Here is a 24,537-nt window from a genome sequence, read left to right on the forward strand (position 1 = left end):
CTGAGCAATCTGTCAAAGCAATCCACCACTCAGTGACTGTCAATGATTATCTGTTGAGCCATGTGTCACATGAAAAGAAATGCATCTTTAGCACGGGAAGAATTTGACTTGAGGCACGGGTAAAGAGGTTTTCTCCACAGCTTGCTTCCCTGGCTGGCACTCCTCCCATGTTTGATGAGAAGGGTTCAAGGATGGGAGCCAAAGCTATGCATATGGTTAACTCAGGGAGAACCCAGAGTGCTCCAGCACAGATGTGCCAAACCCTCATCATCACAGCAACCTCAGAAAGGGCTGGACATGTACATTTTACCTCCCCCCCCCCCCCACACCATGTTGGGCCATGGCCAAAAACCAAGCAGTTTAACAAAGAGTCATAAAGGAACCATCCAGTGAGGAGATACAGAATCCAATGGCATACATACAGATCTAATTGCACACATTTCTTGACCAGTGACCAGTGTCTGACTGGGATCACAAGGAACAACCTTTAAACCAGGGGATATCATTACTTTAGTAGACAGCAATGCCAAAACAAGGGCAAATAGAAGATAATATGAGCAGATCATGGTAATATTTTCACTGTGACAAGGAGAACCACTTCAACCTCTTTTCAGGCAAAAGGAGGAGAAAAGGAAAATAATAAAATGTGTGGATTGACAATTAGGGAGGGAAGCATTGGCATGAATCCAGAGTGTTTGATGCAAGCACTGATTATATACTGCTGAGATAGAAGATTTAGCATAATGTGTCTCTGTAGATTGTCATGAGTGTTCTGCATGAAGAAATATGGAGACATTTGTACTTATTGGGTACAGGCTTCCAAACAGGCTGTTGGAATTTTTATATTGCTGAGGTAAACGCCCTATGAGGACTTTTTCTTTATTGCTGCCTCCAAATGTACAGAAGAACTTTAATACCCAACATGTTCTCTGTACATCTCAGTCTGTGCACAGTAAAGATATATATTGAAAGCTGAAGGCTTACACACGACCAACAGTCATACAATGAAGGCTGACATGATAACAAACTGCCAGTTGCATGTACAGATACTTCTTTAGTTTGTCTACAACTCATCATAAAAAACTATGTTTATGTATAATTAATAATAAGAGTGGATGTTTGCATGAAGTTCTTTGCCTTGTTCAAGTGTGTCTGATACTTCATTGGGCATAATGATGATGGCTGTTTAAGCAGTGAGCAGACAATAAATCTACCTTGCTGAGATTGTACTGTCATGAGCTTGACTGGAATTCACTCCTGTAAATCTCTCCTATCCACCAGCAAAATCGTATTTATCACCAACTGGACCTTGCAAATGTCTTTACAAAACCCACGAGACTTCACCAGATGACCACAGATCAGCCATGGTAGCCTGCCATGATGAGCTGCAGGAATCAAATAATGGTAATTGAATGTATTGATCAGACTGGAGCACACATGTCCATGATTTGTCCATATCAGGTTTATTCTTTTTAGATTGATATCTTGTAGATCTCTGTTGGGGAGATAACCATGTCTTCTCTAAAATATCCGACGTTACCCTATGTGTTTGTGAGAGAGAAAGAGAGACAGAGAGAGAGAGAGAGACAGAGAGAGACAGAGAGAGAGAGAGAGAGAGAGAGAGAGAGAGAGAGAGAGAGAGAGAGAGAGAGAGAGAGACAGAGAGAGAGAGAGAGAGAGAGAGAGAGAGAGGGGAGGAGTAGGCACCCTGAAGGATAGACAGAGACTGACAGACATCCAGACAAAAATATGTTAGTTAACTAATGGTGGTTGGATGTATGTGTGTGGGTGTGTGTATGTGTGTGTATGTGGGGGGGGGGGGGGGGGGGGGGGGGGGGGGGGGGGGGGGCGGGGTTGCATGTAGGGGACATAGAGATAAATGGAGGTCAGACCAAGTGCATTGACCTTATCCTCAGAGTCACCGAGCTGTTGGTTAATGGAAGCACTCTCAAACCATCTGGTTAGAACACACACCAGTTCACCTCAGCATTCACACAATACACTAATGAAACCTGTCATGAAGGGCTCAGAAAGCCTGACTGTTTGTCTTAGCAGACCAACATTTTCAGTTGTAAGACCACATTTGCCTTGAATTTGTAAAACATGTTCAAATTGGCAGAACAGTTGTTGGACATTACATGGGGAAGAACTTGACACCGTGGCACTCCACACTGCATGTTATAATGGACAGATATAATGGACAGATAATGGACTGAATATCAGATAATGAATCGTCCGTTGTCAAAACAAAATAAGGTCTTCAAAGTTACTTATTTTATTTAGAATATTTAGAGTGTATAAAACAATTTGATGTGGAAAAACAGCTTTCAAGGCTTAAAAGGACTATCTATGCACATACAATGGGATAGCCTTGCCAATATTACCGCGAATTACAAGCAAACCGCACGGGACAATTGGATGCTTTATCCCCACGGTGAGATAGAGCTGACCCCCGATCTCCACGACTTTTAAAGAAGAATCTTGTTCCAAGTAGCGCTGGAGGCAGCGTCCGTTAACACAAACATTTGCGCTCGTATAGGAGGCTACAAAGTCATATGGAGCCTAGGAGTTCGGCGTGCTCCATGAGAGCGTTAGATTTTGTATCTTTCTAGAGTTTGCAAGTAAGGATACACGGATGGACCTTTTGTCAACGCCAAAATGACTTGGACTCTCCTAATCGTTTACTTTCTCACATTAATTCTATGTAAGTATGTATGTCTTGTGGAAAATGTTTGGTAGAAGTCTGATATTTCTAGTTGTATGGAAATTATATAAAGGTCGGTCAATTATGGACTTCACAGCATGCGTACGATATTTGTATTATAGTCCCTAATTTCTGATTGCTTTCACTTCAATGCAGACAAATATATTTGCGATTAGGGTTATTTAACAATTCAGTATACACATTTGGGACAGTAAGTTTGAACGTGGTGTTCTAAAATGCTTTAAGTGCTTGCATTTAGCTGTCACTCGATTTAGTCTATTATGTAAAATTTTTTATAACAGTGCATGTATTTTCTCGGTCACTCGCCATTTGTTGTGAAAGCTGTGGGTTGTACCGGTGGATACGCTACTAAACAGGGGGACATGCTGAATGTAACGTTATTTTGCATGAAATAAATATAATGTCACCGCCAAAGTAATGCATATCCTGCCTATTAACATAATCCGTTCGTCTAGTTTTAGTTTTTGAGTGAAACCCTCCGCACTACGCTGCCGTGGTGATGCCAAGGCCTCCAGATTGCCTGATCCAGGGACAATTCTCGGTTGTTTAATGTCAAAGTCTTGTAATCGACGATAACTAGTTTGCTCCCTGGGGTAAAACTCACAAGACTAAATACACAGTATTTTGCTGGAAGTTATCTACATGCAGAGCTTAATGTCCCATCTAGTCATCATCCTTGTTGTAATCTCTGCAAAGTGTTTAAAGTGACAGTAGACTGACCAAGTCAGCTGCTGATTCAGCCAATGCATCAAAACTGTTGTCCTCCCCTGTCACTCAACCCAAGAGTCAAAACAATCCTTTAAATTGCTATTATTAAAAGGAATTGCCCTTTTAGGGCATTCGCATGCACGCACACACACGCACAGCAGGTAGTGATTACTAGTTTGTTTAGGCTGCCTCCCTCACTTGGCAGTGCCCTTCACCTCTGGGTGCAGCATGATTTGTTTGACGGTGGTCTCCCAGAGCTTTGACAACATGCCATCTGTTAAAGGCAGCCCAAGCAAGACAGATGATGGGGGCAAGATGGCAGACATGGCAGCGGGCAACAGCCCTTGGAGACACCTGTCATACAAACCAAACCTCTCTCTCCTCCATGGATCTGGGCCCACCCCTGGTGATAATACACAGGGTTTGGGAGAAAACGGCACGTTGATGATGCACATCAACTTGCCTGACACATTATGGTTTAGATATCAACAACTGAACTGCATCCTGTCTCCTCTCTTTGTAAATAAACTGGTGTAGACCTTCCAAGTATGGTATGCATCCCTCTCCCCCTGCCCGCTCGCCCGCACACACGCAAACACACACACCTGACTTGGCTATGTATCACAACATTGGGGGTGTTACTTATGTGTCGATATTTACCCCACACAAGAGCAAAGATGGTTGATATGGACTCAGACAAAGAAACCACAAGTTAATTAACACTGCAGAAAGAAATCTTCTTTCAATCCAGAACTCAGTTATTCAGTGGAAAAGTTGCAATAATTATATATCTTACATCCCCCAAACAAAGACCCAGCCTGACCCTCTTTCGGTCCTCAGGGTCTTGTATACCTGATAATGCAGTTTGTGAGTTGTGTTCCAGTCCTCCATGTTCCATGGAAACAGGAAGTATAGCTGTGAAAGCTCTCCTTCCCTTTGTGTTGGAGGGGCTACCTGGGTGTTGGTTGACACAGGAACAGATGGGAGAGTGCTGTTTCAGCAACTATTCCTTGTGTTGTGCAGTAAAACATGCTCCATGAAACAGTATAAAAAAGTGGACCTAGGAGCACCGCCATTAAATAAGTGACTAAACCAACATGGCCTATAAGTCTCCCTTAATACCGGGGCCAGTGGGGTAACCATGAACCGATAAAGTAGCAAGGGTAACTATCTATGTCCTGTTACTGAAGCTGTTGTTGGATTCTCAGGTGGCAGCTGTGCAGACTCAGAAGAACGCCTGATGAACTGGCTGCTGGGAAAGGATCGTTACAACAAGCTGATCCGGCCGGCCATAAACAGAACGGAGCGTGTGACTGTTAAACTTCAGGTGTCTCTGGCCCAACTCATCAGCGTGGTACGACTGTAAACATTCCACCCTGAAACCCAACCAGGACCCAGGAGCGAGAAAATAAAGATAAAGAACAAAAGAAAAACAGAGAGAGATGCACACAGATTAGAAAAACTAGTCAGCCCAGTTAATTACCTTCACAGATTCAAATAAGCGCCCCAAAACCTTAATGATTGTGATGGGTAGGATGGATGTGGTTTGCTGATCTCTTTGTGTCTGTCATGTCCAGATTGAAACTTCAGCACATTGCATTAAAGTGAGCCGTAAAGCTGCCTCTGGGCTATGAGGGTGTTGGAGGAGGTCCTCTGATTTACAGGGTCCTCCCTGCCCTGCTGCAGTGAAACAAAGACACCCACCCACACACTGGATGGGTCGTCGTAGCTGTGGCTGTGGCTGTGCTCAATGAAACTTTGGTATTGCGTTGTGTGAACTGCGTGTAATGACAATGTAATTGCTTTATCATAAACTATCGAGGGAGAACAAAGAATGGTGTGTGTGTGCCCGCTTAACTGCTCGTGTTTCTGGTCAGGTCCTCTGTCCTGTACATTGTCTTTATCGAAAGGTCCAACAGTACACCACAACAAGCAAATCTGTTCCCTGTGATATTGTTATCTATCTGAACGTCGAGCCACTAAACTAGGACATCTTTCAATGCAACACCACATCTATCACTCTCTCTCTCACAGAAACTTTTCTTGTGTTACCTTGTTGTTTTTCGTACCTGTGACTTAGTAAGTGGTATGTTGTTATTGAAGGTTAAATCTCACTGCTTCCCTCCCCAGAATGAAAGAGAGCAGATTATGACCACCAATGTCTGGCTCACGCAGGTAAGCATGAATCTCACGGTAAGACTCTATTTATCGCCACTTACAGAGCCCACTTCATCCTTCTCCATCTCGGCACTCCTACTCCCTCAACTTGAATTAAAGCGTAGCCATGCCTCTTCCTCGGTTAATGCGGAACAAAGTGGCCCTATATTTGTGCTAAGACTGTTCTCCAGTGGTGTGATAATTACGAGAGTAATTGGGAATGATCTGGTGCTGATGGATTATATAGAATGACTGCTGTCTGGCTGGCCCAACGTGACTGAGTCTGTGTCTCTCCAGCACTGGGTAGACTACAGACTGTCATGGGATCCTTCTGATTATGAAGGCATCGATAAGCTACGTATTCCCTCCAGACACATCTGGCTTCCTGATATTGTGCTGTATAACAAGTAAGCATCACCTCGCCAAATAGAACGTGGTAGAAAAGATCATTACGTTCTTGCAATTTGAGAATGACGAGCCTCTATTTTTCAAAGTAATGCGTGTCATTGTAATATGGTTTCTCATTACTGCATAATAAGATGCTGAAATGGATTCTGTCCAATATCTAATCTTCGGTTGCACCTCTTTCCTCTCCATAACCCAGTGCTGATGGTACCTACGAGGTGACAGTGTTCACCAATGCCATTGTCCAATACAACGGCAGCATCTTCTGGCTCCCGCCTGCTATCTATAAGAGTGCCTGCAAGATCGAAGTGAAGCACTTCCCCTTTGACCAGCAGAACTGCACCCTCAAGTTCCGCTCGTGGACGTACGACCACACGGAGATCGACCTGGTCCTGAAGTCGGAGGTGGCCAGCATGGATGACTTCACGCCCAGCGGTGAGTGGGACATCCTTGCCCTTCCGGGTAGACGGACCGTCAACCCCCTGGACGCCACCTATGTGGACCTCACCTATGACTTCATCATCAAGAGGAAACCCTTGTTCTACACCATAAACCTCATCATCCCCTGCGTCCTCATCACCTCCCTGGCTATACTGGTGTTTTACCTGCCCTCTGACTGTGGAGAGAAGATTACCCTGTGCATCTCTGTCCTCCTGGCTCTCACTGTGTTCCTACTCCTGATCTCCAAGATCGTCCCGCCCACCTCGCTGGACGTGCCCCTGATAGGCAAGTACCTGATGTTCACTATGGTACTGGTGACCTTCTCCATCATCACCAGTGTGTGCGTGCTCAACGTGCACCACCGCTCCCCCAGCACCCACACCATGCCCACCTGGGTCAAGCTGGTGTTCCTGGTCAAGCTGCCCGCCCTGCTCTTCATGAGGCGCCCTCAGAATAACTCGGCTCGCCAGAAGCTGCGGCTGCAAAGGCAGCTCAGGTCCCGCAGGTCCATGCTGCGTCTGGGTTACCCCGTCCCCTGTAAGACAGCCCCGGTCTTGTCCTCCTCCTCTGTTTTCCTCTCCACCGCTTCCGCCTTCTCCTCCCCAGGACACTTCAACAACAAGAATGCAGGCCCACCAGGGTTCAGCCACTCCTCCAGGAAGGGGGACGTCCGTTCCACAGAGCACCTGCCCAACGGTACCTTCCCTTCCAGCCAGGACCTCCGTCTAAGAGGCGGTTCCTACTGGGGGGCCGAGATGCAGGAGGCCGTGGATGGGGTCCGCTTCGTGGCTGATCACATGATGGGGGACGACGATGACCAGAGTGTGAGTACTCCATGTCTGAGAAAATACATGAATAACAAACTACATTTGTTTAACACCCCTGGCCTTGAGGGGATGCAGGGTGAGCAGCCTAATTAGGAGGTGTGTTAGCAGGTTCGCTTTACGGCCTGTTTGGCCCAGAAAATGGAAGCCATGGTCATCGATTGTTTACTTAAATGAATCAATAAAATAAGGATGTGACCATGCCTGAAGAATGGCCACCTTGAAACACTGCAAGAGGATTGGGGTGAAAAGGTCAATAGCTATCGCGATGTACACCTCAGCAAATATCGAGCCTGTTTCTTTCCTTTTTCTCCCTCTACCTCAATCTTGAAACAAATCTTTGATTTTCATGTGAAGAACTTTAAATGAATAATTTATCTCTATCCACAGCTCTTTCAGAGAGTCAACTTATTCAGACACGTCCTGACCTCTCTCCGTGGCTTTCTCCCGTTCCCCGTCCGTCCTTCTGTGTTCCCAGGTGATTGAGGACTGGAAGTACGTGGCCATGGTGGTTGATCGAATGTTTCTGTGGATATTTATCATCGTGTGCGTCGTGGGCACCCTGGGACTGTTCCTTCAGCCTCTCTTTCAGCACCATATCGTCCCCATCCAGCCTGCTCATGCAGAGACCCCTCGTATCTGAGCCCACACGAGGGGTGGGAAGGTCAGGGGATTTGATCTAGTGGTTTACAGCAATACAAGCAACTGCAGCTTCGGTTACATTGAAGGACATGTACAGTACTTCCGAAATGACATCCATGCCCTATGTATGAGAAGCTAATTTTGTCTCTGTAGAGTTTAAGATATCATGGACTATTTGTTTAACAGGACTGATGCAGGCAAGGCTCATGTTGTACTTGAGGGAAAGTAAACCGAATAATGGCTGTAATTACATTTTTGTGTTGAATGGCATTACCAACTTGTTCAACTTAAAGGTGTCGTTAAAGAATGTATTAAATGGTTATACCTTCAAGCTTTGTCAATTAGTTTGATTAACCATTGACATCCATAAAACCTCTTCATGACATGTTCAAAGTGGTTCATTAATGGTTATTCAGTGAAATTATGGTGCACAAAATATGGAAGTGTTGGACAAATTCATGTCTAAACATTTCCGCTTGGTACCTGCTGCATCATTGTATGATGCATTTTGAACACAAGTGGTTGCATATAGCGCCATCTACTGGCTGCACTGAGCAGACTCACATCCACTGAGGTTTACAAGCTGTCGCTGTTTTTCAATCGCACACACGTACGCAAGCAGACGCACACGCACACGCGCGCACACACACGCACACGCTGAACCTTTACTGCCCAATAAAGGATGCTGAGTGGGCTCGTTAGAGATTCTGCAGACACTGTTGGTTCTGTAGTTAGCTTGATTTAAATAAACAAATACACCAACATCTCACAGTGCCAATAACGGTTTTGTTTGGCTTCATTCTGTTTCAGTTCACAGTACAATTTACTGCTTCCCTACATCAATTTAAAGCAAGGTCTTTATTCCGTTTCCTGTCACTATACTTCATTCATATTGTCTTCCATCAGAGAACAGGGGGCAGAACAACAAGAGGACATATTGAGTTATCACCGTTTTAACACAGGCATGTCATCAGTGAGTTAAAGCCTATTAATTAAAGCACTGCTGTACGATACTGTTTTAGAGGGTGTTCTTGTCAACTAAGAAGAAATATTTTCATTGATGAACTGCCAGGGCCACTTTTGTCAGATGTTTCTTGTCACTTCAGATTCTAATGACAAGGCAAATTCTGTTCTAGAGATATGTAGGATCACTGGGCCTGGAGGTTTATTACTAAACATTATAATGCATAGATATTTCCCTGCTCCAACACACCTCATTCAAATAAATGGGTAATTATCAAGCTCAACAGAAGCCTGATAACAACCCATTCATTTGAATCAGGTGTGTTGGAGCAGGGAAACGTAGAGCATGCAGGGCAGGGGGGTCCGAGGACCAGGATTGAGAACCACAGAGGGGGCATTAAGGAATTGTAGAATCAGGCTTCTGGCTTCACATTGGTGAACACCACATAACTGATCTCTGTACAAATGATACATTTATAAAATATTTCTTCTGAGTTTAGTGTGAATACAACCAGTAGAAAGAGTCTGGGTCTGTAGTCTACGATAATGCATGGTGGTGGTGTTCATATTTTTGCAGATGAAGTCTAAACACTTACTGATGGTGGGGGTTAGTTGTTACCGCCTTACACATGGTTACTTTGATAACAGGTCGGGTGATTTAAACAATCCAGTTTTGTTCTTCACGTTTGTACCGTACGTTTGCTGTCTTTCAAATTAGTCAACCAAAGTCAAACCTTTTTCACGCAATCAAGTTTTATTTTTAAGGAATGGCTACAGATATGTTGTTAAAATAAGAAATTTGATTGAGGACTCTTAAACCGCACCCTAATAGAAAAAAACGATTGGTTATCGACTGGGAAGATGAACTGCATCTAAATTGATCAGAAATCAAAACTAAGACTTTTTTTTTTACATGACCTAAACAAATCTCATGAACAATTTGATTACTCCTTTTTCTGAGATTGCAGGTGGGGGGTTAGTCTACGACAGCGTCTGCCATCATTCTCATTGATTGACTACCCTTGTCGCCCACCCACCCTCCCTCTACCCTTTCTCTCGCTCAAGCAGGCTACATTGCTTCCGTGCATCTTTAGCCTGCGAGCGCTTTCACTGTTGCAGGCTATATTTCTCCTAGTCTGGTTTCTTTTTAAAACTTCCACTACCAAATGAACCCTGGATTATTTTCGTTGTCTCCTCACCATGAACTCTCACTTTTCCCTCATTGTCCACACTTGTTTTTACGTTTTCTTTCTTCTGTCTGGTAAGTGGGCTACAGTTTTTGTGAGACGATGTATGCCATGGCAAGTCGACCAATGCATTAATCGACTAAGCTACTTGTTGCGTTTGAATGAAACCAAATCAAATGAATTCAAGGAATTGTAAAAATCCCTAAACGAAAACCTGTAGCCTATCAAACCAACCGGTTGACAATTTTACACGCATGTGAGATAATAATAATCTTCTAGAATATTGTCAAAGGTTGTTTTAGCATTATTGATAGCCTACTAAAGTATCCATAAAATGACTAAATAGTTGATGGTTTGTGTTTTCCTGTTGAAATTCTGTGGATTTTGAGTATCTTGTGGACTAGAGCTCCACACGGACGTGTCAAAGCAGGTTAAAGGCTTAACATGTAAATTGGCATTTACAGTACTGATAGATGTTCTCATCCAGTGTTAAATGGAAAGCCACGTTGCTCATATTTGGTGTAACGACATTCATTCAAGCATTGTATTTTAAATGTACTTTGTTGCTGTAGGTGCGGCAAGTGGTGTTTTACTTTGTTGAGTTTGAAATCTGACCTTCAAATAAATCATTAGATCGATTTTGGGCAAAACAAGGCTCGTGAGACTAAATCAGAAATCGTAGACCTTAAAGTTAATCCGTGACAACCAGTCGACATTGGCAGTGAAATGAATGAGTTATTACTGTAAGCCTTCACACAAGGATTAGTGAGAATACTGAACATAACAATGAATAAACACAAAACGACCCTCACTATCAACCTCCTATGGCATGTTTCTAACTTGGACCTCTATAACTCAGGTGGCACCTGTTCAGAAGCAGAGCACAAGTTGTTCTCTGTGATATTCTCCAGCTACAATCAGTACATACGGCCAGTGGAGAATGTGTCCGACCCAGTGGTGGTCCAGTTTGAAGTGTCCATGTCCCAGCTGGTCAAAGTGGTGAGTAACGGAGTAAGTGTGTGTGTGTGTACATTTGTGTGTGTGTGTGTGTAGGTATGTGTGTGTGCTTTTGTACACTGCTTGTATGGGATGTCAATGCATTCTACGGTACACCAGGATAGAATTGCACATTTCAGAGAGAGCAGAGGGATACAAGGTAGGATGAAACAAATCTGTCCATAAATAACGTATTAGAAGCAGAGCCTCTTGGAATTCTCTGAAAAGGAACACGCATTGATTTATGATGGCAAAAGCCCACAGGGTTCGATCCTGAATGTGGAAAGTAGAGGATGGGAGACGGAGGGGATCAGACTAGCTGATCTCAGAAGAGAGACGAAAATGAGGATAGAGGAGACCCTGGAGCACTGCGAGGTACACCTGAGATACTCCCTTCATGTGTCTGTGTTCTTCAAAGACGTCACCAGCAACACTCCCTATGAGCCCAGGGCTGGACCCGGTAGAGCTTGGAGTCACAGACGAGGGCTGTGTGTGGAATCACAGAGCATGGCCATGTGGGTATGTGACAGGCCAAGAGGAGATGTGAAATGTCAGCTCTCTGAGTTCTTCTCTCTTCCTCCAGCTAGCCCCCAGTGTTCAATCACTGCCACTTTAAATGAGCGCTCCTGGTTTTAATGCCATGTTTTGGCTGGGGCGGGCCGTGAGTAGGAGATTGGCTGAGGACAGAGGCAGCTGCTTCCGACTGGCCCCCGAGTAGACGGCTTTCATTAAACAAAAAAGTATGCTCTTAGGAAAGAGGAAGAACGCTTCGTTCACAAATGAACAGATTTATTAGACCCATAATGTCTTTTGTATCGCAGGATCTTAATATTCAGGCTGAAGTCATATCCGTTTTATCTTTGTGAGCGTTAACCAGCTCCCTGTGTTACTGTATGCAAGGACATGAAAGATACACACCATGATGGACACAACCAACCTTTAGCATGGAGGTTCGTAGTCTAGAAGATGTGAGCAGAGCATGGAGCTATTCAAGATACTGATGATTCTTACAAAACAGCCGCCAACTAAATTACTCAAGATACTATTGCTTGGGTTCACTGGCAAACAAACAAAAAAAAAACAATTAAAGACTAGCCACAGTGTATCCATCCCTCCTAAGTAAATAACCCTGAAGTAGATTTTCTTTCAAGAAAAACTGGCCTCCGATCCAGACTCGCCCACAGCTGAACATGACAGAGAGGGATGAAGAGGATTTCTAATGTTCTTTTAAGCTTTGCTGATCGAGCAAAGCAAGGTTCCCTTTGTTGATGGATGGCCGTTATTTCCTCCCCACGCCTCACACTTGAAAACCAAGTTCGTGTGTGTGCGGGCTACCTGGAGGGAGAGCCAGACAGTGGGAACCGTGGTCGAGTCTGTTGCCCCAGGCAGTCACAGAAATACCTGTGCAGATCAGCAGCAGCTTCCACTGGGGTCTGCAGTCCCTGGAAAGTCTGCCGGGAATCCAGACCCACATGAATGGTTAATTATATGCACTGGGTCATGAGATGTATTCACTCACGCTCCAAGTAACCTAGACTTGTCCCTTTTTCATTCACCAGGTAGTCAACGCTGGTGCCTGCTCTGTCTGTCTAACTAGCTTTCTGTACCCTTCATCCCACGCCTCTGTTGAGCTGAGGTTCACTACAAACCCTACCAAACACTGGGTGCTGTTCTGTGGGCTGAAGAACTTGACAGCTCCTCTCGGAAAACCCCTTCATAGAAAACCCAGGGACAGAACCCTGGACTGTCGGCTGTCTTCACGCTAACCGTCCCTAGATGGAACATGATTGCTTATGACAGCGCGGCCCCCTTTTTACCTCTGAAACATTCATATGGTTCAAGGTCCCCACAGTAAATTGTCTCACAGTCGTTTGTCAGGTTTTTCTGTTGATTTATCCATTGTTCTCTGTTCTCAGGATGAAGTGAACCAGATCATGGAGACCAACCTGTGGCTGAGACATGTAAGTCCACTCCTCATCCCTCTCCTGCTCTCTGCCTGTCTGTCATACGGACAAGGTCACCCTCTAGGCTCACCATCTTAAATGATTCTAACTGCCTAGTCTGGTATCCTATATTATTCATCACCAAAACCTTTTAGGATCATTGATCCTAGAGCGATGCATGGTCAGCGAAAGGTTTTCGTTTAACCTTAGCACTGACAGTGTCAATTCTATCTTTTTTTGTGTCACTGAAAGATATTGGTATTCATTTTATGCTGAGGACATAGATTGGACATGAGCGTATGATGATGATATATTTCCTACCGTGACCATGTCTTTCAATTCCGATATGACATCAGAAAGGGGAGATAAGGATCTGGATTTGATGTTGCATGGCGTGTTTTTTTATTTTTATCGCATGATTGATCCCACATGATCTCCCAGAGAACAACCCTGAGCAAACACACGTCGGTGCTAAAGTCACATTCATCTTTGATACTTTGTCATCGGGTAGAAACATGCGGTAGCTCAACAACATTTGTACAGGGATGAAGTGGCCATGTGGGCCAGTAAAGGGAACATAGCTTAGTCAATCAAATGCAACACTGAACGGAAAAGCTAAACCGAAAGGATTAGTTAATTTTTTGTTAGGTCATTGATAATAAGTCAAACATTTATTGCCTTTTTATTTCGAGAAAAGGAACAGACATAAAATATGGTCCCTGGCCAATCCCTGTGGAGCTCCTGTCAGTGTCACTTCCTGTTGAATAATAGGTCAGATTTTTATAGTTTTCCTTAGTCACAGACTGTACTCCTGTGTCTTTTATGGGACCTGGGATAATAAATAGCTGTTGCCCTGGACAGAGGGTTAGCAACACTGACTGGCCAGCTCATGAAACACTATAAACCACTGTCTCTGCAGCCTCGTGAAAAAAGTCTTGTCATGGTCCCTCCTTAGTAGACGGATCCTACAGTATATAATGGTTCGTTTTAGAAGGCTTTTTACCTGCAGCCAAAGCTTGCATATGCCAGCTGAGTAGATACTGATCAAATGGAAGACGATCTATAGATACTGTGTCTATGAGGATATGACGAAATCCATTAGCACAAAGCATGCTTGTTTTGATCAGATGACTTTAGCAGGACTGCACTTAAGACCAAGTGTGTTTGTCTGAGGGGGGAAAGTTATTTTCTGGCCAACTTAGATTTTCTTTGATTGAGAAGCAGAATTGGAAGAAAACGATAATAAATCTCGTTGTTTGTTTGTTCTCTGTCTGTGCATTATTTATCTCTGCTACAACCGGTTGTCAGCAATTCATCTATGACACAATTCACACAAATGGGAAAGATGTAAATGATCCATATTGCATGGGATGCACCCTCGTGTCATCCCCATAGATTTGGAACGACTACAAACTGAGGTGGGATCCCAAGAACTTTGGAGGGGTGGAGTTTATCCGAGTGCCTTCTAACAGGATATGGAAACCAGATATTGTTCTGTACAACAAGTGAGTGGATCGATAAATGCCAGTGTTCTCTAAACTACTTTACTGATCCATGCATTATGATAATGATATGTACACAGAGTACAGAGATCTCTGAACGGTACAAAGTAACAAATGACAGGACTCAGCACACAAAATCTGATATGACATTCGTTTTAATGTAAGACGTCTAGGTATACATACATACATGGCATGTCCTCATTGGAGTAAGTGGGTTGAATCTATCTGCTTTGATAAATTCCTGTATGATTCCAGTGACTCATTCACCACCCTACCCCTTTCTCGCTCTCTTTCTCTCTCTGTCTCTCTCTCTGTCTCTCTCTTCCTGTATCTATCTTCCTCTCTCTCTCTGCCACAGTGCGGTTGGAGATTTCCAGGTGGATGACAAAACCAAGGCTCTGCTTCGCTACAATGGCGACGTGACCTGGATCCCCCCAGCCATCTTCAAGAGCTCCTGCAAGATCGACGTCACCTACTTTCCCTTCGACTACCAGAACTGCACCATGAAGTTTGGTTCCTGGACCTACGACAAGGCCAAGATCGACTTGGTTCTGATTGGCTCGACCATCAACCTTAGGGACTTCTGGGAGAGTGGCGAGTGGGTGATCATCGACGCCCCGGGTTACAAACACGACATCAAATACAACTGCTGCGAGGAAATCTACACGGACATCACCTACTCTCTCTATATCCGCCGCCTGCCTCTCTTCTACACCATCAACATGATCATCCCCTGCCTGCTCATCTCCTTCCTCACCGTGCTGGTCTTCTACCTGCCCTCCGACTGCGGGGAGAAGATCACCCTGTGCATCTCCGTCCTCCTCTCCCTCACCGTGTTCCTGCTGGTCATCACCGAGACCATCCCCTCCACGTCCCTGGTCATCCCTCTGATCGGCGAGTACCTCCTATTCACCATGATCTTCGTCACGCTCTCCATCGTCATCACCGTGTTTGTGCTGAACGTGCACTACCGCACCCCCAAGACCCACACCATGCCCTGCTGGGTGCGTAGCGTCTTCCTGGGCCTGCTACCCAGGGTGATGTTCATGACCAGGCCGGAGAGGGACCTGGAGAGGGTGGCTACGGGGGCTTCCCAGCTGCCGCCCTCCCAGCCCTGTGCGCTCCACGCCCTGCAGCAGCACAAGCCGCAGGCCCTGGCCTCCGGCGTGGTGTCCAGCCTGGCGCCGCGGCAGCGCCTCTTCGTCAACGTGAAGCTCGACGACCTCGGAGGGGAAGCAGTCCAGGGCCCGGCGGGCTTTCTGTGCCGCGAGGGCCGCTGCAACTGCTGCTGGGGCCAGAGGAGCACCAGGCTCCCGGCAGACCCCGGGGGAGGGACAGGGGGCCTGGGCAGCGTGGGGGCCCTCAGCGGAGGGGGCTCTGCCGGGGTGGGAGGAGGGTGCAGCCCCTGCTCCAGCTCCGAGTCTCTGGATGGTGGACTCGTGTCTCTGTACCCGCTGTCTCCAGAGATCAGGGAGGCCATCGAAAGCGTCAAGTACATCGCAGAGAACATGAAGCTGCAGAACAAAGCCAAGGAGGTGAGTGGGGTTAGGGTTAGGGTTGGGTTACGGCTAACCCTAACTCTTACCAACAACAAGACTAGGGTGAGGTGTGGTAGCAAGGTCAGAGTTAGAGCCACAGTGAACTGTTTTTAGGGTTAAGGTACAGCCTGTAGGATTGAAGATCGAATTTTGTGTCAGATTCGCTAAACAGTATTTTCTCTGTCTTGTCTTCCAGGTACAGGACGACTGGAAGTATGTTGCCATGGTGATCGATAGAATCTTCCTGTGGGTTTTTGTCCTTGTGTGTATCCTGGGAACAGCAGGCCTCTTCCTCCAACCACTCCTGTTGGCAGGGGACATGTGACACCCCCCCCACCCCCACACACACACACACACACACCCCACACAAGAACACACACAGTAAGATTCAGCTATTAGAACCACACCATGCACAGGTTTACACTATACAAGGTTCAAACTACATCATGGACATTCCTCACTGAAGCCAACAGACAGGGCAACATGGAGGAAGGAGGAGACCCATTCTTGGATGTGAGCTCCAGCCAGCTGTTCACTGTCTTTTCTCTCCATCTAAATGTGTTGATTGGCTAAAATGGGGTTGTGACCTTCTCCGTGGTTGAGACACTGTTTTTACCACGGCAACCACTGGACAGCACACCCAATCTCCTGCTGTGATGCTTTGTTTACATCTCATTGTGATGGTTACACCGATACAGAGGTCCATGCTTCTGCTTCTTAAACAACACGGAGCCCCGAACTTTCTGTCAGATGAGAGGACAACATACATGGACATACTAACAGCTAAAAAGAATTTCTGAAAGCCTGTAATAGGTACTTTGGAGCAATGTTGGGAAACAATGAGTGATTTAGCACATACATGCCGATGTTATGTTGGAAGATTTAATTATCGTGTTAAATATTCATGGTGATTCAGTTCCGTGAACATCTTTCTGTTCTCTCGCCTTGTTATGATCACAAACAAGTCAATGCAAACACACGTATTCATAAAGATCATACATTATAATCATTAAAAACAGCTGCAGTATGTTCCCAGTGAGTCACTCATTTCACTGTTCAGTGGTCTACAATAAAGGTTGGTTTTATACCATTTGTGTTTATATTATAGTGCAAATTGTGCCATCTTGTGGCCAATATTTAAAACTACAATTCAGTGAAAGCAACATGTTTTTCCATACATACAGTTAAGTAGTTTTAATTTTAAAGAAACCAAATAGGTTATTATTTAACTAAAGATTGTATTGTGTGCTAATTTCACTCCTTGTCCTTTTAGCACATCCTTTTTTAAAATAACTATTCTTCTCTGCAGTCACCAGAGTCGATGGAGCATCAATGTCATTTTCTATAAACCTCCTTGCATCATGCACAGATCAATATGTCTCATTGTGATGAAGCACATAGGACGACGCAGGGATGATGTAGATGGGATGATCAGACAACAGGCCAGGCAGAGAAGGGCCTGGTTATGACACTGCTACATCCTCGGGACACGAGCCTCAGGTTATTACATCACAATCAATATGGAGACCTGGTGATAAAGTACATCATTGACCAGGTTCTGTTCATTATCTCACCAGACCACATTTGTCTTGCCTTTTGCTGTGGTCTATGTTGACATCTATTCTTAAGGAGTACTGTCTTGACTAGGGGCTTCTTACGTAAACACAGGCAAGTAGCACAGACTGTGGTTTGAGGGTGTTACAGAAATAGGAGTAGGTACTTCCCAGGCCTTGCCGAAGGTTAGGGTGTCCGAACTCGTTGTCTGTTGGTTGGTTTCTTATACCAATGCTCCACCCTTAATATCACCGTGACCTTTATAAACATTGGTTAGAATGAGTAGCATCTAACAGTAAATCCACCAGCACTTGTTTTACACCAGCCAATACCACTAATGCATGAGCTAGCAAATGAAAACCCAAAGCATTCGAGTAACAATGAGAATCTTCATCATCTTCTTATGTGAGTATATTATTGACAACCACATATTTGAGGAACAGTTTGATTGCTACAGTTGACTCGCTTGTTTAACTTGGTTTTGAGGATAATTTGAATCAGTTTAAATGTGTTTCCCATCAAAGGCACTTATGCAAAAGAGGTTGCATCCAAGACTGAAGGTCAGTTAACTATTGTTTCAATTCAGTTGATAGAAATCAACATTACAGTGGGCATTTTCAGTTAATTTGTTAAACTTTAAAGCCTGTGCAGTGAGATAATGATTCCATAACATTCATTTTTCTGTTTTTAATTCCAGAACTTGGTCCAGCAAAGATCTATGGCCCTACGTCTCAATGTAAAGCAGGCAGTGACATCTCATTAACCTGCAGCACATTTGGGTTCAAGAAAACTTCAGAAGGGGTATATGTTTATTTATTTAAAGACGGCATTGAAATTGATAAGAAGAAACAGAATAACGTACATGAAACTGTATTTATTTTGACTAGAGTCAGTACCAATCAGAATGGCAAATACAGTTGTATGTTTTCCACAAATACATCTATATCCTCTGAAATAAAAACGGAAGGGGACAATTCAATAGACATCAAGGTGATAGGTAAGAACTTTTTGTATCATTCTATTCTACAACTTATTATTTATTGACCTCAACATACAGTATCTAGAATACAGGAGTTTTTGTCTGTTTAATTGGTTGACTTTTGAATGTGTGTGGTCAAAACCAAGTAATATGTATGTCTGTAGATACATATACTGTATGTTTGTATATGGATGGTACTAACTCATTTCCCCACTCTGCTCCATATCCAGAGACTTTGATCCCTGCTGAACTCGTAACAGGTCCATCCATTGTGAGAGAGGGAGATGATGTGGAATTTACCTGTCAAATTTTAGACCCTCAAAAAGTAGCAAACAGCAGTTTTGTTCATTGTTACCTCATCAAGAACAGGGCTATCGTTCTGGTGCAGGTGTTTGACATTCAAAAGATGAAGGCCATTTTCACCATTAAAGCTCTGAGTAACGCAGCCAGTGGCAACTACAGCTGTGTGCTCCTCTTATTGGACTCTCTGACAAAAAAAGACGCAGAGCTACATGGAAGCACTGCTGTGTCTCTTCAGGTGAAGGAGAGAGGTAAGATCTGAAATGAAATGACTTGGTGCCGGAATTCTTTTTTGAAATCCTCATCTACCTCACCTTACCGTCATCTTTCCTTTCCAGTGGTATGGAAGGGACTTGTCATGGGCACTCTGTGTACCATTGGTGTAATCCTACTGATAATATTGGTCTTCTGTCTGTACCTACACATCACAAAACAAGGTCAGACCATTTACCGTAGGCCTTAATCTGGGAATGTTTATTTGTGACAAGACAAACAGCTGGGCGTTAACAAAACTGCGTTCATACATTCGTTAACAGGGGCTTTACAGTGGTGCAGAGGAGGGTAAGTTGTTATTTCAGAGTGTTAAATGCTGGGAGTGCCTCAATGGTTATATTGGATATTTCCCCTAGAACACAAGTGGTGGTGAATGAAGATTTGCCATTCACAGAAGGAGACTATAATGGTAACACATTATCTTTTAATAGTACAACTTCACAGCCATATACAGTGCCCTCCAAAAGTATTGGAACAGTGAGGCGAATTCCTTTATTTTTGCTGTAGACTGAAAACATTTGGGCTTGACATCAAATAATGAACGTGAGACCAGAGATCAACGTTTCAGCTTTTATTTCCAGGTATTTACATCAGGATCTGATGCACAACTAAGAAAATATCACATTTTGTTTGAATCCACCCATTTGTCATGTGAGCAAAAGTATTGGAACAGATATACTTAAAACATATTTAAGTGAATAAGACTTAATATTTAGTTGCAAATCCTTTGCTTTCAATAACTGCAGCAAGTCTGTGACCCATTGACGTCACCAAACTTTTGCATTCTTCCTTTTTGATGCTTTCCCAGGCTTTCACTGCAGCCTCTTTCAGTTGTTGTTTGTTTTGTGGGGTTCCTCCCTTCAGTCTCCTCTTAAGCAGGTAAAATGCATGCTCTATAGGGTTTAAGTCTGGAGATTGACTTGGCCAGTCTAATACCTTCCATTTCTTGCCCCTGATGAACTCCTTTGTTGTTTTGGCAGTGTGTTTTGGGTCGTTATCTTGCTGCATGATGAAGGCTCTGCCAATCAGTTTGGTTGCATCTTTCCTTAAATTGGCAGACAAAATGTTTCCGTAGACTTCCGAGTTCATTTTGCTGCTGCCATCATGTGTTACATCCTCAATGAAGATTAATGAGCCCGTCCTAGAAGAAGCCATGCAAGCCCAAGCCATGACATTACCTCCACCGTGTTTCACAGATGAGCTTGTGTGTTTGGGATCATGAGCAGTTCCTTTCTTTCTCCAAACTTTAGCCTTTCCATCACTTTGGTAAAAGTTAATCTTTGTCTCATCAGTCCATAAAACTTTGTCCCAGAATTTTTGAGGTTCATCTCTGTACTTTTTGGCAAATTCCAGCCTGGCCTTCCTATTCTTCTTGCTAATGAGTGGTTTGCATCTTCTGGTGTAGCCCTTGTACTTTTGTTCATGAAGTCTTCTGCGAACAGTAGATAGTGATACCTTCACTCCTGCCATCTGGAGGTTGTTGCTGATCTCACTAACAGTTGTTTTAGGGTCTTTCTTTACAGCTCTCACAATGTTTCTGTCATCAACTGCTGATGTTTTCCTTGGTCTACCTGTTCGACGTCTGTTACTTAGTACACCAGTAGTTTTCTTCTTCTTCAGGACATTCCAAATGGTTGTACTGGCTATGGCCAATGTTTCTGCAATGGCTCTGATTGATTTTCCATCTTCTCTAAGACTCACAATTGCTTGTTTTTCACCCAAAGACAGCGCTCCGTTTTCATGTTGTTTTCACCTCTGAATACAGTCTGCATAGACAAAACCTATCTTACCCAATCTGAACCACTGAGTGTAGACATTCAGTGGTATTTATTGATTGAATAATGTATGTAATAGGACACACCTGGGCAACAAAACACACCTGTCAGTCATATGTTCCAATACTTTTGCTCACGTGACAAATGGGTGGGTTCGAACAAAAAGGTGATATTTTCTAATTTGTGCATCAGATCCTGATGTAAATACCTGGAAATAAAAGCTGAAACGTTGATCTCTGGTTTCACATTCATCGTTTGATGTCAAGCCCAAATGTTTTCAGTCTACAGCAAAAATAAAGGAATTGGCCTCACTGTTCCAATACTTTTGGAGGGCACTGTAGTTTGGTTGATTACTCTGAGATTTACTGTCTCTATCTCTATATATTTTGTTAGATGTAGCTTTAAACGTGGAAGAGGAGCAATGGTATGTATTGATACTACTGCACATGATAAGTTTCCAATTTTTCACTGTTTCTCTGTGTGTCTGTCTAACATGTCTGAAATGGAAATGTTTATTTTTCAGTTCTCATCCGGTCACTTCGGATGAATTTTATGACTGTGAGCGTATAGAAGGTAGGTGGGGATGTTTTACAAATCTTACAATATGTAACACAAAAATGAAAGAATTCATCAACAGAGTTAAATAACCAAAACGTTAAATGTTCTTGAATTCAGACAATCGTGTCTACCATGAAGTCTGGGTAAGCTACGGCTCTTAAGTATGCTCAAAATAAAATAGTAAATATGTTTGTGACTAATTGCTGGCAACACCGTTGTCTAATTACATGTATTATACAGTTCTAAGATGTAAATTAACATTAGCATGTTCTTACTGGTTGATTTGTTTCTGTGCCTTTCAGGATGCAATATATGAGGAAGGTATGTAAACCGTCTTGAAGTAAACATAGGTTACCATGCAGCTCTGGCAATAATACCGTCAGATCAAGTACAAGAAAAAAATTATCTCTCCTAACCACACACGATCTGTCTTGCATGTGAATGTTCACATACCTCTTTTACTGGCACATACTTATTTTTATATACTGTGGCAACAAATTTTTGACCTCGGATATTAAGAAACATCTTTTTAAAATAATTTAGTTATCCAACCTACAGTCAAAAATAAACACACTTACATACACATATAATGAACCTCACAATAAATACCCTTCTTATCCGCAGAGCCTGCGATTCAAACAATGCCTTGCATAGATGCGTATGCAATGCCAAGTAAGTTAAAATACTGTTCAGAGCAGCAATAGTGCATTAGCAAATAAAGGATGCAATATTGTTATGATTAAATGATTGGGTTGTTGGCTTGATCCCTAACTTCAAACACTTTTTACACAGCCAGTAAATGCAAATATTGTTACTGTACACACTTAGCAAATGTTGGGACAGAGTGCTTTCTTTTTCTCATGAGAGGAGCTTTTTGAAATCAAATATTATGTTGTTTAAATGCTTTCATTTATGATTGATTGATGATGATTTATGATTTTTTGTACTGTAAACATATAGTGACGTACATTTATGTGATATTTTTTTGTCATATCAAACTATCTGTAGCTGGTTACTGTGCTGATGAAAGACTCAACCTCTTTTTCCTCACTGTCTAGAACGTTCTCTGGCAGCACAACACATACTGTTGTGTTTCCAATAACTGTCACAAGGGGTCTCACTTCTTCTGTCTCTTCTAGTCTATGCTGTACATGGAGCTAACACTGTCAATTCCAAAACTAACCAACCAGGACAGCAAAGCATTTCAGGGTTTGATATCTGAACTATTCCAAATATCAAGCATTGTTTTTATACATGTTTTCCAGAAATATTCTCCATATTTGACAGAAAAGCTGAAAATACTGTATAGATTTTTTGGAAGGCAAAAGAACAGTGTATCAGGAGTAACCATTACTTTGACGTGAAAAATCACTAGCTTACACTAGAGACTTTGAAAACTGTAACGTCCTCTGAGATGCAATTTGTTGTTCAAATAAACAAATAAATAATGAGTCAGTTCATGCCAACTACCAATAATGGAATTGGGACGCAAATTAAGAAGGTGCATAAGGGAGAAAATGCAATTTTAACCATAAAGATTCAAAACGAGAAGACTGGCAACTACAGCTGTGTATACACCTAAGAAAAACTCAAAGTTAGTAGCATGATCTCAACTGGAGAACTTGTAGTTATTCAGGTCTATGGTGAGACTTGTATTTTATGTCTGCCTTCATTTACTTAATTTTGAATACTTATTATGTAGTATCTGTTCTGGACAAGTGGAGGATCTTCAGCATTTCAAAGGTAGGCTATGTTAGATGTTTTTCTCACTGTGTCTATTTCTTCTGTAATACTTAAAATGACTTGACAAGATGTAACCACAGACTCTTTTAGGCAGTTACGAAGCTAACCTCAAACCCTAGATAGAAATACCTACGTTAGCAGAGACACAGTTTTGTGCACACATGCACTATAAATACACCAATGTTGTTTGTTCTTAAAAAAAATGTTGATCTATCATCATCACACTTTCCCCTCAGAACCATGAAGCAAGCAGTGTTGAAACGTTTTCCGGAAGTTGATAGCAGAAAAAGAAACAATGCAAGAAGCTATGTGCAGCAAAGTGTTTTGAAACAAAATGTATACCATTGTGCGGTTTGACATATTGTGATGGTATTAAGCTTATACCTTATAACTTGAACTCACCTTTTTCACCTTCTTGTTTACTGTTTTTATTTGTTCTACACGATATTTACAGAGGTAAACATCTCTGCAAACATGTAAATGTACATTGTTCTTAAAAATGTGTATCCGTCACATTTCAAAACCTCAATAAATTAGACTGACACATGTTGAGACAGTTGGGAGTGATTAAACCATTCATCTTTCAGAAAACTTCACACGTGTGCACTGAAAAGAAAAGCCATTAAAATGTGTTGAGGGTTTTTTTATAGCTTGTTGTGCCTCTGAGGCATACACCGGTGTACAACATGAGAGAACAAAGGAAGGAGAGGTGTGGTGGCTACATTCACTGCGTAGTAGGCTAACGTCTCAGGCTGCTTGGACGGCTCAGAACAATGGATGAACAGACACCATCATCTTACCCTGGGGAGATGCTGTGCCCAGGAGAAGGAGGAGAGAGGGAGGGAGGGACAGAGGGGATAAGGGAGGGAGATGGATTGGGTGTCTGGTAGTACCATAATACCATGTCCCCACACAAATGCCCCTGATCCAGGGATCAGCAGGGAGAGATTGATTTTTTCTTCACAGAGATGTCTCCAATTCTAGAGGTTCAGAAGGTATTGCCACCATAAACAAGAGAGATAATTTCCGCAACAGTTAAATGCACATATGCTGTGTGTTGCCACAGTTAAAATTTACCACATACCACACACCTGTATTTACTGTCTCCAGGATCTAAACAGCAGTCCACCTAGCAGCAGTGGTGAGGCAGTGTTGTGTCTTACGACTGGCTGGGAATAGCAATGGAGGACAATAGGGAGTGACGACAGCCCAGTACTGTAGACAGTGGCGGGAGGATTGCTGTGGAAGGGGCTCATTATCGGTGTGTTCTCTGGACTGTGGCGAGACTGGATGCTGGGAGCTGGGGAGCATTTCGATGGTGATC

General features: G+C 43.3%; 3 protein-coding genes across 4 annotated transcripts; all 3 read left to right on the top strand.

Moving 5' to 3' along the window:
• Positions 1-2,544: 2,544 nt before the first annotated feature.
• On the top strand, positions 2,545-8,233 carry chrnb4 (cholinergic receptor, nicotinic, beta 4 (neuronal)). Of its 2 annotated transcripts, none has more exons than XM_047042079.1 (6): positions 2,545-2,704; positions 4,642-4,787; positions 5,564-5,608; positions 5,888-5,997; positions 6,195-7,260; positions 7,651-8,233. In XM_047042079.1, exons 1-6 carry the CDS (start codon positions 2,659-2,661, stop codon positions 7,744-7,746), a joined length of 1,509 nt encoding a protein of 502 aa, XP_046898035.1. In that variant the 5' UTR covers positions 2,545-2,658; the 3' UTR covers positions 7,747-8,233. The 2 variants fall into 2 exon arrangements, with proteins under 2 accessions (XP_046898035.1, XP_046898034.1); XM_047042078.1 differs by having other exon boundaries at positions 7,739-8,233.
• A 1,738-nt stretch (positions 8,234-9,971) lies between these two features.
• chrna3 (cholinergic receptor, nicotinic, alpha 3) lies at positions 9,972-17,069 on the top strand. Its single transcript, XM_047042838.1, has 6 exons — positions 9,972-10,126; positions 10,912-11,051; positions 12,965-13,009; positions 14,387-14,496; positions 14,852-16,028; positions 16,228-17,069. Exons 1-6 carry the CDS (start codon positions 10,066-10,068, stop codon positions 16,354-16,356), a joined length of 1,662 nt encoding a protein of 553 aa, XP_046898794.1. The 5' UTR covers positions 9,972-10,065; the 3' UTR covers positions 16,357-17,069.
• Positions 17,070-17,873: 804 nt separating this feature from the next.
• LOC124482307 lies at positions 17,874-23,660 on the top strand. The gene is made up of 14 exons (XM_047042840.1): positions 17,874-17,990; positions 18,110-18,145; positions 18,283-18,582; positions 18,795-19,115; positions 19,203-19,301; positions 19,401-19,425; positions 19,494-19,546; positions 21,306-21,336; positions 21,436-21,485; positions 21,588-21,613; positions 21,773-21,791; positions 22,095-22,142; positions 22,529-23,213; positions 23,450-23,660. Exons 1-13 carry the CDS (start codon positions 17,939-17,941, stop codon positions 22,570-22,572), a joined length of 1,104 nt encoding a protein of 367 aa, XP_046898796.1. The 5' UTR covers positions 17,874-17,938; the 3' UTR covers positions 22,573-23,213; positions 23,450-23,660.
• The last annotated feature ends 877 nt before the right edge of the window (positions 23,661-24,537 follow it).

This window comes from Hypomesus transpacificus, chromosome 19, assembly GCF_021917145.1.
Source record: "Hypomesus transpacificus isolate Combined female chromosome 19, fHypTra1, whole genome shotgun sequence".
NCBI classification, from domain to species: Eukaryota; Metazoa; Chordata; class Actinopteri; order Osmeriformes; family Osmeridae; genus Hypomesus; species Hypomesus transpacificus.

Bases quoted from the DNA above. Each gene is read 5' to 3' on its own strand.
- chrna3 (XM_047042838.1), top strand. From the start codon at position 10,066: ATGAACTCTCACTTTTCCCTCATTGTCCACACTTGTTTTTACGTTTTC. The intron at 14,497-14,851 runs GTGAGTGGATCG...TCTCTGCCACAG, and splicing joins GATATTGTTCTGTACAACAA to TGCGGTTGGAGATTTCCAGG. The intron at 16,029-16,227 runs GTGAGTGGGGTT...CTTGTCTTCCAG, and splicing joins TGCAGAACAAAGCCAAGGAG to GTACAGGACGACTGGAAGTA.
- chrnb4 (XM_047042078.1), top strand. From the start codon at position 2,659: ATGACTTGGACTCTCCTAATCGTTTACTTTCTCACATTAATTCTAT. The intron at 2,705-4,641 runs GTAAGTATGTAT...TTGGATTCTCAG, and splicing joins CTTTCTCACATTAATTCTAT to GTGGCAGCTGTGCAGACTCA. The intron at 4,788-5,563 runs GTACGACTGTAA...TTCCCTCCCCAG, and splicing joins TGGCCCAACTCATCAGCGTG to AATGAAAGAGAGCAGATTAT.
- LOC124482307 (XM_047042840.1), top strand. From the start codon at position 17,939: ATGAAAACCCAAAGCATTCGAGTAACAATGAGAATCTTCATCATCTTC. The intron at 17,991-18,109 runs GTGAGTATATTA...TTCCCATCAAAG, and splicing joins AATCTTCATCATCTTCTTAT to GCACTTATGCAAAAGAGGTT. The intron at 19,116-19,202 runs GTAAGATCTGAA...TTTCCTTTCCAG, and splicing joins TCTTCAGGTGAAGGAGAGAG to TGGTATGGAAGGGACTTGTC.